Source organism: Cydia strobilella, chromosome 5, assembly GCF_947568885.1.
Source record: "Cydia strobilella chromosome 5, ilCydStro3.1, whole genome shotgun sequence".
Classification (NCBI taxonomy): Eukaryota; Metazoa; Arthropoda; class Insecta; order Lepidoptera; family Tortricidae; genus Cydia; species Cydia strobilella.
Genome location: NC_086045.1, coordinates 20,362,391 through 20,377,737, shown reverse-complemented (window position 1 = coordinate 20,377,737; position 15,347 = coordinate 20,362,391). Strand labels below are relative to the sequence as shown.

At 37.3% G+C, this 15,347-nt stretch overlaps 1 protein-coding gene across 3 annotated transcripts in view; it reads right to left on the bottom strand.

Moving 5' to 3' along the window:
• The window catches only part of LOC134741582 (teneurin-a), a 73,710-nt gene that overhangs the window by 13,609 nt on the left and 44,754 nt on the right, over nucleotides 1–15,347 (bottom strand). For 2 of the 3 annotated variants that reach the window (XM_063674416.1, XM_063674418.1), the window contains 5 exons: nucleotides 14,937–15,122; nucleotides 14,120–14,266; nucleotides 13,756–13,963; nucleotides 12,198–12,224; nucleotides 7,245–7,364 (listed from right to left, as the gene is read on the bottom strand). In XM_063674416.1, coding sequence (XP_063530486.1) covers nucleotides 7,245–7,364; nucleotides 12,198–12,224; nucleotides 13,756–13,963; nucleotides 14,120–14,266; nucleotides 14,937–15,122 — 688 coding nt within the window. The remainder of the gene's footprint in view (nucleotides 1–7,244; nucleotides 7,365–12,197; nucleotides 12,225–13,755; nucleotides 13,964–14,119; nucleotides 14,267–14,936; nucleotides 15,123–15,347) is intronic. The other variant, XM_063674417.1, reaches the window with a different exon arrangement.

Genomic DNA, 15,347 nt, shown 5'->3' with positions numbered 1-15,347 from the left:
ACCTAATTTGTAGAAAATTTTATGTAGAATCTTTTGTCCGAAGTAATTATAATGCTATTCGTACAGATATTAGAGATATAAGCAAAAATCTAAAAGCACCGACTTTTAGTATGTTCATCTGGACACCACAAGGAAAAACTATATCAATTTTCAAAACTACACGAATTATTTCCGCAGATTGCCCATTTTCGGCTTAATTTGACGGAGAAGGAGATTTCCTTACTAGACGGAGAGCTTAGCTACGGAAGTATAGGTTTGCAATTTCTAGAGCAACGAAATCCCTCTAGTTAGCGTGCCACACTATCATTATTAATTAATTCGGACGCCTGGCAGCTGTTCAGCGGTGGGTATGAAAGTGGATGGGCAACAAAGGGGTTATAAAATCAATTTTTGAAGGTGTGCAATTTATAGACCTCTGAGTTTGGTGTGATACAATAGCTAATTATGTATTTAATTCGAATATAACATTGCCAGGCGTTTTTATTGGGGGAAAAGTAGTGCCAAAGTGACCACTGTCACACCCACCGCTGAACAGCTGCCAGCCGCCCGGATTAATTAATAAAAGCCGAAACTACGAGGGTTCGAAAATACGACGAAAAGTGCCGAGAAAAGATATGCACTGCCTTTTGCCCTTTGTCTCGTCTTGGCGGGGGCACGGCCGTGCCCCCAGATGATAGTATGGCACACAAACTAGAGGGATTTCGTTGCTCTATAAATTGCAAACCTATTTCCTCTTAGACCATACCTCCATACAATCATGGCATACAGTTATTTGTAAGTACATTTGCCGCTAACGTAAAAGAGACGGAGACGTAATTTGATTGAGCTAATTTCAGATAGAAGAAGTTGTTATTTTATAACAATAATTCAGGTATAAATATGAATGAATAGAGATTGACACGTAGATGTGTAACCTACACATTTTGTGTCATAATTCTATATTCTTTAATAATAAAGAGTAGGTATCTACCTAATATAATATTCCGCTGTAAACCTAAACACGCTAGCCTTTTTGATTAGATTTTTTTGTAAGTATGAAAAAGCATATCCTCTTAGTTACCTTCGTTATGTAGGGTAGATAAAAAAAAATCGTAAATATCCTTTTCTTGAGTAACATTTTTGTTGGTTCTACCGCATATGTTGGATGTTATTATTCCAAATTCCCTAATCGGCTGATATTTATGCAACTGATACATAATGAGAGGCCTTAAAACACAAGTGTGGTTTTATGAATAGAATCACACGAGTGTTTTAAGGCTTAATTATGCACAGTTGCATACACTACTTTATCTACACACATATCATAAGTACTCTAAGATGGGTTCAGAAGCCGTAGGGAAATGACCTGCATTGCTACTAGTGCTACCTGTAAAATATCTATAGACTATAAATTAAAATAATGCAATAGAAAATAAATTTGAACAAACACAGAAACAAACTAACTCATATTTTCAACTAAAATGTAAATTACCAAAAAAACTTTTTACAATGCTACTTTCGTAACAGCAAAAAACCAACAAACAAATGACAACATTCGATCCTCCATCAAGACGAATGTTTTATTATTATTAGACAAACGAATGAAGTCCCTATTCTTATGTCCCTCGAGATCAAATGTCGTGCGGTTTATATTAATAAAACATACTCAATTGACGTTTCGTATCGATAACTGTTTTAATATCTATGGATACTAGAATAGAGACCCACTTGAGTTCCTACAGCTGTTCCAAATTTAAACTCATAACTCATAACCTTGCAAAAATCTATAATGTAATGCTGGCACCACACTTCGCCTTATTTGGCAAATATTCGTGTTGCATCTCTTTCCTTTGACATAAAAAACAAGAGGGATGCAACACGAATATTTGACAAATACAGCGAAGCATTATAATGTTATAACATTAAAGTACAAATTTTACCTACTGCCACAGATAAGAAAGTTCTCATAGTATAATTTTTAAGAAAAAAAACCGACTTCAATGAGGGATGCCGCTGAAAGTTCACTTATTGTTGATGGTGCACTCTTAGATTCCAGACAATGAAATGAAAAAGACTGCATCTTTTGCCTAATTATAAATAAAAATAAAAATGTTATTTATTTAGGTATCAACCCATTACATTAAGAATAATAATAATTATTAATCTAATTTATACATTCTAATCTATATTAAATTTTACTATTCTAAACTAAACTAAACTAATTATTACCTAATCTAACACTAATTAAATATTTGCAGCGGAGGCCTTGCTCATACAGTAGCAGGTTGCGTACACTACGCTAACAATGCTGTTCATCGATTCGCTCACTCTCCCGACAAACGACCAGTGCCTTTTACGCATTAGCGTAAAAGTCGTCTACTCTGTTCACGGCGAACATGCCAGATGCACTACACCGCCACGGTAGCCGTAACATTGCACGAAACGCGTTGTTGTACTGTACTCGAAGCTTATTGAACGATCGTTTCGTGTAATAGTACCACAGCTGACTGGTGTAGAACGCCTGACAGTACGCCCTGAAAAAAGTTATTTTAACTTGGTCGGAACAGTGAGCAAACCGACGCGCCAACATGTTGCTTCTCATCGCTATGGCCCGCCGCTGTCTTTTGAGATCGTCATCGTCCTTTAGTCTGTCTGTCAAAACGTGCCCTAGATACTTAAAACTATTTACAGTTTTTAATTCTGTCCCGTTTAGCCTAACGGGAGGAACGATATCTGGGCCCTTATCATATTTAAATACAATTAATTCGGATTTTTAACATTATATTTTAGTCCGTGTGTTGCAGCATAACGCTCACAAATCGACACTAGTATCCTTAGGCCCGTGATAGAGGGGCTCAGCAGCACCATATCGTCGTCGTGTCGTCATTATGTAGAAAAGGAGGTAAAACGACCCACTTTTCTAGTAGCATTTCGTTTTTGTAAGGGTCGCAGTTCTAACCTAACCTACTTTTATGATAGCATTTCGTTTCTGTAAGGGTCACAGCTCTAACCTAACCTAACCTACTTTTCTGATAGCAGTTCTGTTCTGTGAGAATCGCAGTTCAAAACCCACCCACCCACCTAACCCACTTTTCTAGTAGCATTTCCGGGTCCGGGTCTGGGTCCGGATCCGGGTCCGTGTCCGGCTGTCCGGGTCCAAGTTTGGGTCAGAGTTCGGTCCGGGACCGGGTCCGAGTTGAGGTCCATGTTCAGACCCGGGTCCGGGTCCGAGTCCAAGTCCAAGTTTGGGTCTGGGTCCATAAGGAAGAGAACAAATCGCCAAACGTGAACTATGTGTCATTGAAGAGTTCCATTCTGATCATCATCAGCAGTTCCACTTCATCAACTGTCACTTTTTTAAATGTAAATGCTGGATTTGTTAATGAAAATACAAAAATCACTATATGTATGCCTTTCACATTTGAGGAGTTCCCTCGGTTCCTCGTGGGTCTCATCATCAGAACTCGAGCTTGACAAAAATATGTATTAAAAACTTAAGTTGCTTAACAAACATAACGAAGAGGACAAATCGCCAAACGTGAACTATGCGTCATTGAAGAGTTCCGTTCTGATCATCATCAGCAATCCACTTCATCAAATGTCACTTTTTTAAATGTAAGAGTGCTTGATTTGTTGATGAAAATACTAAAATCACTATATGTATGCCTTTTACATTTGAGGAGTTCCCTCGATTCCTCATGGATCCCATCATCAGAACTGCTTTTTGACAAAAACGGGACCAATCTGTATGTATATACTTACAATCAAAAAAATAATTTTCAAAATCGGTCCAGAAATGACGGAGTTATGGAGTAACAAACATAAAAAAATAAATAAAAAAAAACACAACCGAATTGAGAACCTCCTCCTTCGAAACCTTGAAGTAGGTTAAAAATCGGTTGTAATAATGCTGGGCATTTCCTATGGTTTCTGAACGCATTTAAGAGCACTAACGATATGTGCGTAGATAAACTCTATTTCTGTAAATTTTATGTAAACCCGGTGTTGTGTACAATAAAGTGATTACGGCTACTACTATCACAGAATATATAATAGTAGGTAGTAGGTATTCACTCTAACGAAACGGGTCTACTACGCGCAAGGCGGCGCAAGCGCGTGCAGGCGTCCGTCCCGTAGCGGTGTGCGGCAATTACTATGGCAAAACCTCAAAATTGGGGCGGCCGCAGATACTTGTAGCGACGCGAGTGACGCGACGAAATCGCGGAGTGAGACACGCCTGCTACTACGTTATTTAAAGTTGTCAACATGACTTTTTAGGGTTCCGTACCCAAAGGCACCCTATTACAAAGACTCCGCTGTCTGTCTGTTCGTCTGTCTGTCACCAGGCTGTATATCATGAACCGTGATAGCTAGACAGTTGAAATTTTGACAGATGATGTATTTCTGTTGCCGCTATAACAACAAATACTAAAAACTGAATAAAATAAACATTTAACTGGGGCTCCCATACAACAAACGTCGTGGTACGCTGTGTAATGGTACGGAACCCTTCGTGCCCGAGTCCGACTCGCACTTGGCTGATTTTTTTTCACTAATTTCCTCTCGCGTACGCTTCGGCTGTGGGATGAGCTTCCTGCCGAGGTTTTCCCGAGGGGCTACAGTATGGGGTTCTTCAATAAAGGAGTGTACAGGTTTTTAAAGGGTCGGCAACGCGCGTGTAATATCTCCGGTGTTGCAGGCGTCCATAGGCTACGGTAACTGCTTACCATCAGGCGGGCCGCCGACCACCGACGTGGTATTAAAAAAAAACTAAGGTATATCGTCTCGTCCATTCCGTTACCGTCATACGAATTGGAATGAAAAATAATGTATTTTCAGGAATATAAGCATTTAAACGCCCCCCTGCTCAAAATACAGAGTATAACGTTTTTCTGCACCTGTTAAGTGTTGGCGGTACTTAAAAGACGTAATACGTATAAAATAACTTACCTAAATAGGTACGAGAAGAGTAGCCATGCTCGTACTACACTATAGAAATATAGAAAAAACTTTAGAAATGATTTACGAAGATGGATAGGTAGAAATACCTATCCATCTTCGTAAATCATTTCAAAACTTTTTTCTTCAATGATAATGTGTATATTAATTAGGTAACCTACAAATTTCTAGTAAGCTCTGAGAAAGTTAAGAAACCGTTAAAGTAGATAGCGCCAGATACAATGCATTATATACTTTTGTGCCTGTGACAGCAGTCAGGCAAAGTCCCATGAGGCACGCGGGGTAATGGAGATTAAAGCTCTGTTTGATTGTTTGATTTACTGTGTTCTGCTACGATAAAGTATTTCTCGTCCCCAATTTTCTCGTATTCGATTTTTGGGTAAAGTGGCATCATTAAGATTTGTGGAGAACACTTCCTCGTCCGTAATAAAAACTCCACAGATTGTGATCGCACAATTTACGAGTCTTATACATTATCACAGCACGTCCCAGGTAGCAAAATGACGTCAAATGACGTCAGCGACGTCATAATGACGTAATAATGCCGTCATTATGACGTCGCTGACGTCATCTGACGTCATTTTGCTACCTGGGGTTAAAGAGAGTAAACATTAATGAGTACAAAATCCGAGGGATTCGAGACATTTGAAAGCTTTGAAATAGTAGTGGAAAGAAGTATCGCACGGAGCCGGGTCACGACCGCTCGTAAATTATAATCTCGGAACATCTCGATGACTGGCATGTCTTTGCTGTCGTATTTAACTACACCGATGTGAGACAACTTAATGTTCGATCGTGCATGAGTTTTCATAAAGTAATCCTTAATCAATAATCATGTTTGCCGTTTGATTTAGGTACTTTGTTAGGTAATCGTGCCTTCGTGTTCGTAATTTCAAAACAAATATTAACAGACTATGGTAATCTGGATTATCCGTGACATTACGTTGTATTCTCGTTCGCATGAGTCTTGTTTCGTTCCGGCATCGGCCATTCGATTTTACACTCGGCCAAAGATAGATATAACTCCGTAATAGATGGATACAGTCTAAGGAAAAAACGTGCCTCGAGAATCACAAAAATTTGATTCTCGATCAGATGGCACCACTAGTTTTGGCCTACTCTCGTATAGAGGGCGTTGACGGTTTCGTTTGTTATTTACAATTTTAACGCATATCAGTGAAAGAACATGGGTCAAATTCATATAAAAATAAAAAATGCAAATAAAAAAATCATTTATCCATATTTAAATACATTTTAACGTATTTTTATAAAATCTTCATTTTTAGTTTTAAAGTATGTCGATAGATGGCAGTGAATTTACAGGGGTTACAAAATTTACTATGACAGTACCGCTCTATATTATTATATCCTCTTTGCACTCGGCTATGGCAGCGCGAGTAATTTATAACGACCGAGGATAAAAAATTAATGATGGTCGCACGGGCATTACTACAAACATTCCTATTGATTGTGCTTAATTCTTATATATTTTGCTATTTGTCACGCAATTCAAGAACCGAAGAAAATGGAGATCTTAGATCACGTCACGTTCGATTACTTATTTATAGACACAGACGGATTTAGCTTCTGTTTAAATTTCTTGAACGTGATTGAAGGAAATTAAGTTTTGGCATGAATTGTGTAATGCCAAAGCTTAGGATTGTAGATAGATACATTTTAAAGAGCTTTGCGTAAAGGTTACGAAAGTTATATTGAATGTCTTTTGATGCACATAAATTTACAATACGTCGTTTTGTAAAGCACGCCATCTTTGACGGTATTAATGTATCATTTTTTACACATGGAACCTATTTATTTGCCTCAAACAAACATTTTGAAGGATTTTAAATTAATATAGCCTATGAATCCAAGCATCGATGATCCAACATCGCTTGGAAGTAGTTTAGATCGGTCAATAATAGTTCAAAAACATGTTTACATTTATGAGTACATTTTTGATAATCTTTGCACAAAATCTCCAACAGCTCTCACCACCATAAAACTTGGAGAGGTACGAGTATCTAGCGGGTTTGTGTGGTACGCAATTACGTATTTATTTTATTTATAAATATATGTTGCTACTACATAAGTATATAAAATTGGGAATCATTTTATCCTGTGGGATCATTTATTGTAAATTTTAATTACCTATGTAAATTATGTTATGACGAAAAAAATTTTGGCAACTAGTTCAAAGTCAAAGGTACCTAATAACATAAAAGACATCGACAGGAGAATGACTGTTAATGTTTCTCTCAATAATCCCAATCGATGTTAGTTAAAGTGTTCCACAATGTATTACTCACCATCCTCCCTGCCTGGTGAGCGTGAAACCGAAGCGCGCCTCGCGGTCTACCGAGACCCTGACGCCGATGATGCCCAGCCCCTGCGGCGACACCACCTGCCCGCGCATCACGGACACGCGACTGCACAGACCACTTCATGTCAAACCGAGCCACGTGCCAAGCGCAATGCACGTGACCCAACTAGAGGGCCCACCGAGATGCGTCTCCATAATAAAAATGTATAAAATATTACTGATGCTTCTATGGAAACTAGTAATCTAAATGCATGGGACACATCTGATTGGTTCCTATAGTTAGGTTCCCGGGCGATATCTATTACGCGAATAATTAAAATGTAAATTTTGAGCTAAAAGTGTTGAAAGCTGATTCAAATATTAATTTAACACCTAATCAAGCAGGTTTAATAGCCTATAGCTTTAACGTAAAGTAAATTATAGTTTAAATAGGCTCGTGTTTACCGTTTTAGGTTAAATATTTTGCTAGATTACCTTTAGTTGAATTCTTGAACCTAATTTAGTTCATAATGATACTAGGTGTAGGTATGTAATTAAATTTGGGATATTAATTAATAATATTGAAAGCTTTGTAAGTACACGTTAATCGATTCCTAGATTGTTAGGTGGAAGATATCGCCCAGTAGTATCCTTGGTCAATTTAAACCAAGGTTCACGTGCATTGCGCTTTACTGGAAAAAATATTTAAATATAAATGCTGTAGGTGAAGTAAAATTTAACAAAACCAATAAATTGAAAATAAAATAAGAAGTCTTCAGCATGGCACATTCTCTTATCAGGATCAGCTAAAGATCTAGGTAAAATTTCTGTTTACTAATCGCCAATTGCAAAGTAAATAATTTAAATAAACAAAAAAGTAACCTATTAAGTATAGATGCAAAGATGTGCTGTAAACGGAAATCCACCTATGGGTGTGTAATGCATGTAACAACTGCCACATATACCATAGTAATAAAATATTGGCATGTAAACTGTAATTTGTATGTTTATATAATCATCATCATCATTGAAACTGGTGCAAGGAAATTTTCATGAAACGCGAAACTAGCGAGGCTTGTCAATTTGAATTAATAAATTAATTGTACGTAGCAAGCATTTAACTAAATATTGACTACGCGGCTACCTAACAAATTAAAACTAGAAAAATATTCAAATTCGAATTGAGCTTAAAAATAAACTCATAAACCAAGCTTAAATTGAAGAAAAAATAGAATTTATACTATAAGAAGTTACCACATCCCGCTGTCTTCTAAATGCTGCCTTCAATAAAATGACACGCCTACAATTTAAGGTATCTAAATTAAAACCTGTAAATGTAAAATACGAGTACAGAGAACAAACACCACAAATGTATAAATCATAATATCTCACAGTAATATGAGATCTTAAAAGTGTTTTGCGCTTGTACATTTTCATAATTAATATTTTATTACGTACCTACGAACATTAAACTGAAACATATACCTAGGTATATATAAGAATAAGAATAAATTTATTGAGAATAAAAATTTATTATAATTGTACCTATGTACTTACCTACTATGGACGTGAAAGTTTATCATTTTATTTACAATATGTCGATGACTGGTAATTAACCCCGGTTGTTTTTTTATAGGATTTATATATTCTAGCTCGTAAATATTCCGGTTTGGTGTAAGATCGGAACATCACAAATTTTCATGTGCAATTAAATTAAGTCGTAATCTTGTGTCTTCAAGAACCCATAAAAAGATACAGCGTGTGACTTGTAATAAGCGAGGTAGATGAAGCAGGCTAATTACCGATTATTTTCAAGTGGTGTAAAAAGAAAAAAAAAACTCTTGGTACTTGATTGCATAATATGGATTACCTAAGTGGATTGCCTAATAAAACGTTTTATACTTAAAATCGCGAATAAATTATTTGAAATAGTTAGGCTAGGTTTAGGCTTAGGGTTAGGCTTTTAGTCCATATCTTTAATATCACTGTATAAGAAAAAAAGTTGGTCAAGTGGGATTTGAACAACGCAAAATACCTTACATTTTGGCTTGCGCAGCTTTAAACGATTGGAAAACATCAATCACCAGAAATTATGAAATCAAAATTATTATTACACACACTTTTATTAATGAGAATATTTTTCGGTTCAATTGGTAAAATCATATTCATAATTGGTTTTCATAATTGGTTTTTGGAAATTAAGGAGAAAAAATTTAGTAGGCCTTACTATTTTGATTTTATTCATATTTTTGGATAAATAGAGTGAAGATTGCAAAGGGACAATTAATATTTATATATTACCTCGATCCATAAACTTCTTTATCTCTAAAACCTTCAATAAAAAAAAGATCGAATGATGTGCTACACGAAGGTTTGCTGAGGTTTGTTTTACTTTAGTTGGTATAGGTCCATATTCATTATTATTCACAACGACGGGACTTATCGCGTAAAATAAGTTTTAAATTCACCTCCGACGTTTCGAGGACAGCGTTGTCCCCGTGGTCTCGGAGAAGACGTGGTCGTGGTGACTTCGGAGGTGAATTTAAAACTTATTTTACGCGATTAAGTCCCGTCGTTGTGAATAATAATGAGTAAAAATCGTGAAAGTTTAAATCAGTGTGTTCCATATTCGTTTCTAATTAAAACGCCTTTCAATTATAAGAGTTGTGCTTTTGTTACTTTAGCCGGGGAACCATTAAAAGGTAAGTTCCTCTTGCATGCAGTACTGACGTGTTCAAATAGACATTGCATGTTTTAATACATTATTTATTAAATGCTGTGCAAACTGAAATATATGTCATACATTAAAGAAAAAGTGACGAAGCCCTCCAGTGGTGAAGGCGGGATTCGAACCGGCGTCTAGCAAAATATTTTATAAAATAATTTGATTTGTTCCCAAAGTTGTGTAAATGCTGTGCACTTAAAATTTTATTTTAAACTAAGCAACATTCTCAGCATAGTTTTTATTTGGTAATATTTTTTTTAATAATATATTCAAATTTATCTAAGCTGCTAAGCCGAACTCAATTTATGTGGAGATGAGCATAATTTTTTTTTATTTCAAATAAAAAAAATTGTCTACCTACACAAAATTTTTTTTTTCAAGGTTCGTCACAAAACAACGACAAAATCTGCAACAGGCTTTGTCATAATTACCGACTGATTACAAACCTGGGCGAACGTAGCTGGCTCAAACGTCCTTATGGCAAGACCAGCGTTGCCACGTTGAATTAACCGGTCTGACCCTGTCTGTGAAGCCGATGGTCCTGGGTTCCAATCCCGGTAAGGGCATTTATTCGTGTGATGAGCTTCCTGAGTCATGGGTGTTTCTAAAGTATTTAAGTATTTTTTATATTATACACAACATAAGCCTTCTTGAGCTTATTGTGGGGCTTAGTGAATTTGTGTAAGAATGTCCTATAATATTTATTATTTAAGTACTTATTTACTTAATTAATCGGAAACAAATTATAAAAGCAAAATTGTTACAGAAATAATCGAAACTGCACTAAATTATTTGAGACTACTAAGCCACAGCTTTATTATTTAAGTGAGACAGTTCATAAAGTTGTTACGCATGTTAACCTATACAATATGAAAACAATTGCCCGTGGGTAAAACTTTATATAAGAATACTAGTAAAATTGAACAATCGGTAAATTAAGCAAAGAATTTTGAAGTCTGTAAAATGTTTGTGTTGCAAAGAGAGCACTGCCTACTACAAGTCAAACACCGCAAGTATCTAAACCTACAAAAATTTAGAAGACGAGTGATGATTCAATCCATCTAAAATATGCTTGATTGACTTTATTTTCTGATAATGATTAACATACCTTACCTATACAATACTAGCATTTTAGGGTGTCATTAAGAAAACTTCCAATAAAAATATAGGTTATAACCTACACATAATACCTATCGAAGTGCCGTTTAATTTTCTCCTTACTTAAATATATGTATAGTTAAAACAGTTCTGAAAGGTATGCTACGTAGTACATAAAGTCATGTAAAAATACATATTAAATCTTAAATACAAATAATTTAAGAAGTTCATCGCTCGCCGCTCCAAATGCACAAGATTCAAATGTTAGTAACAATGCACTTCTTAAATTCTGCAAGGTATAGTAATGCCGTCGACAGTTCGGAATTTTCGTTGCACCAATTTCATCAAGTGTTAATTACATCGATGACCGGTTGATGGAAGCAATGGTTGTAATTTACAATGTCAACGAGTGCGACCTCGCCGTGAAGTAGTTCGAAGTACATTCAAATAAGTTGTGTTTGGGTTAGTCACAGGGGTGAGGATCTAAACACATAAAGAGCTTGGGCGAAGGGTAGGGGGTTGGTTAACAGATGAAAGACGCAGACAAAGGGTAAGGAACACATAAAAGGGTAAGTTTATTTGAAGCTCAATTTGCGTGTTCGCCTGGAATTTTGCTCAGTTGACAATATACAATTCGCGGCTCGATCGTATATTTTACAATACCTACGCCTGACGAATAGTGTTTTGAACGTTTTGCGTGAAAGCGTAAATGATTTTCCTAAGTTTCATAGAGTATAACAAAAGTATACCATAGTATATAAATATGTGAACTATATTATATAAGCACAGAAGACGAGACAAATAAATATTACAAAGAAATACGATTGTGGCTGCGGCAAATCATATTGGGAAAACGAGATACCGCGGGCGCGGACGCTCGCGTGATTTACGGAGGAGTTGTCGCAGCCACACGGAACATTCAAGACAAACATACAGATGTTACATACACATAGAGAATGAAACGAATACAGACAAAGGATTGAACGAAAACTGAAAAAGCGTCAGCGGCACCGTTCGCGTGCCGGGCGGCAGGCGGCGGGCGCCGGCATCACACACATATGCAGGAGTTGCAACAAAAGGGAAGAGGTCAACAGATACTGAACACTGAGGGGCGAGGGCGGGCTGACTGACACTTACCATGGTGTAAAGGAATTCCAGAACTCGCTAGGAGTGGCGGACACACGGCGGCACAGGGACACAGAAAGACAGGACAGATTACTACACAGATACCTACATCCCTCAGTGCAACCCCACCCCGGCTCGCAATCGCACCGGCCGATTGCCTGTCTACATTGGTTACCTTGCGTTTAACACTTGCTTTATTAATCGAATTATTTAGGTGCGCACTGTCTCACAGAGACGAAGCCCGTTTGCATTAGAACAACACCACCACTATCAATATTCAAATTGAGGCATAATTTGGAATAACAAACTAGTATAACACTGCTGCAGGTTGCACCAAGATAATGTTGCGGAGTAAACAGACATGCTAGATGGTGAATGCACGAAGATACTTCGTGAAGTTTACTCGGGTCTAAGAAACAAATGCCAGAACGCAATATAACCACTCTAGACTCTTGATTCAACTCAAACAAAATAGTCAAGCGGCTTGTGTTTTAATGCAAACAAACTTACAGGCGCTTTGCATATAAAGCGAGGTGGGTTGACTACGATTTTATTCAGTTTGCGATGTCTCGTTTTACTATCAAGATCAGATTAGATCTTTGTTCGATAGTTTCTATTTGTACTTTGTTTTGTCAAGGCAACTAAAACTTTTTGAAAACTTCTCATAACTCAGATCATGAAAGACGTTCACATAAATAAAATGTCAAAATAATAAAAATGAAGCGGTTTATATACTTAATTTACCAATATTTCTAAGTATTTTTTACGTCGAGCAGATTATTATTATAGCTATTCCAGTAAAGTTCGGCACTAATGTCTGTCATGATTCGAGTGTTGTGAAAGAGCTTGTTTAACTGGAATATACATGAAAACTGTTCGAAAACATTTGAACGCTAAATTAATTTAAATTAAAAATTTACTTCTCGTTATTATCAGACGCATTTTTGTTCAGACAAACAGGTTGGGTTAGACACACACAAGGGATAAACATTAGACAATACACAACACATCGGATCTGGTGTGAAAAATAATAAATACAAAAAACTGATAATACGATGAAATCATGGTCAGTGATGAAACTTAACCATGCTAGGATCGCAAATGATAAATCAATATTTTACACCGAGAAAACAGGAAAATCAAAAACACTTCCACCAGATGATAAAATAAATTGAAAATCACAAAATTATCATTACCGGTTAAATTAAAATAACCACACCAAATCCTCGGAGAGGTTAAGGAAGATGACTGGGATCACAAATGGTTTGGGTGCTAGATCCTAATTACGCTATGTAATTATGAATTTTGTTCTTCTTCTCTCGTATTTATATTACCTATCCGTCGATGATCACGGATCTAAAATCATTGTAAAGTGCAAATATATTAATCATGAACGGTGCAAGATATCGATAGGCCAATCCTATGTCGACTTGCAAAAGATACCGTTGCATCCAAGCGACAAAATATGGTCACCGCTTTGAGTACTCTACTGGTACGATATCTTTTACGTGCATGAAGTGATTTGGTGTTTGTTTAATATTATTTCATTAGGCTTATTTAGTGTACTCACCTTTCCGAGTACTCGTCCATGTGTGCGTAGCTCTGTACTGAGTTTTCCTCTATCAGGAATTTAACACGTTGATAGAAGGAAGCGGTGACGGAGGGCGGCTGTTTCCTCAGCAGAACCTCGACGGGATCGTTGGAGGCGAGGCACATGATGTGGTCGGCGCATTCGGGCCGCGTGCAGCACTCAGAGTCGGAGCAGTCGGTCATGCCATCTTCAAAACCATTTGCCATTTATAAGGTCGGCCTATTATGTTCACTTTGTAAATGTGGTTTACGAAAAATAAAAACACACTTAAATATATTGTGTAAAATTAACTTTGTAAAATACAAACTAAACGTTTACATTGCTCTCTGAATGCAATTCCTACCTTCGTCGTTATCTTCGTTATCGGTGCAAGACAATTCCAGTGCGATGGAGCAGTCAGTGCCAGCCCATCCATCGGCGCAGGAGCAGCGATATACGCCATCCTCCAAGAGGCACTGGCCGTGCCGCGAGCAGGCGTTGGGGCAGCCGGCTGATCAGAACGTCCACGTGAATTACTTGGTATATATACATACTTCCGTTGAGTTGTATAACCGTAGGTTTTTGTATAAATAAAGAATCAATGCGGTTAAAAACAATGTGCATATTTGACTCTTTTATATAGCGAGGAAAACTTGCATTTTTTACAATTTAATTTCTGTAATTCGTAAGGTCCAAAGGAAATTGTGAAAAGTTAACGAATATTTCAAATAAGTTGTTTCTAACCTAAAAATAACCTACGAAGGGTAAATTAAATCTTATTTTATCCGACGTGTGTTGATTAAACTATTTTTATTATTAACGCATTGACGGCAAGTGCGAGCTACGCGTTACGTTCGTAGCCGATTACATGGTTTTCGGCTCTGTAGCGAAAAGCACCTACGAACCGAGAACCGCGGGTCGCAGAGCTGGCAGTGAATGTGTTAATAAATGTTTAATAAACTAAAATAGATGTCATATACTAAAGAAAAAGGCCTCCAGTGCGTATTGAACCGGGAACTGAACTCGGATCGAACGAGCCGCTTCCATATTTGCGACAGACGCCATAACCACTTGGATGCTATTTAACAAAAACATCTGTCGTATTTATTGTACTATACAGTTTACCTTCCGTTGTCTCTGACTACTGTCAATTAAAGACTCATCATCAAAGCTCAACTCACGCAACGTGCAATGTCGACCGTTCCAGCCCTGCGTGCAGACGCAGGTCCCGTTCTTGCACTGGCCGTGGTCATGGCAGCGCTGGTCGCACGGCCGCTGGTCGCAGCGCGAGCCGGTCCAGCCGTCATCACAGCGGCACACGCCCTCGGCACATACGCCATGCGGTCCGCACTCCAATGAGCATACCACTGCAAATATGTTACTGTATTAATAGATTGAAATTACAACAGTTGTAAATAATATATACGACGGAGTTGAAAAGAAAAAGATCTACGGCGTATCCTACTCATATAGCTGGCGTAAGTAATTACAAATCAATTAACTATTAGTTATTTACTTTTCACCCACACGTGTGAAATATCGATTTAACCCGCGATTAGGGAAACTAATCTTCAAGGTTAGAACGTTAGACG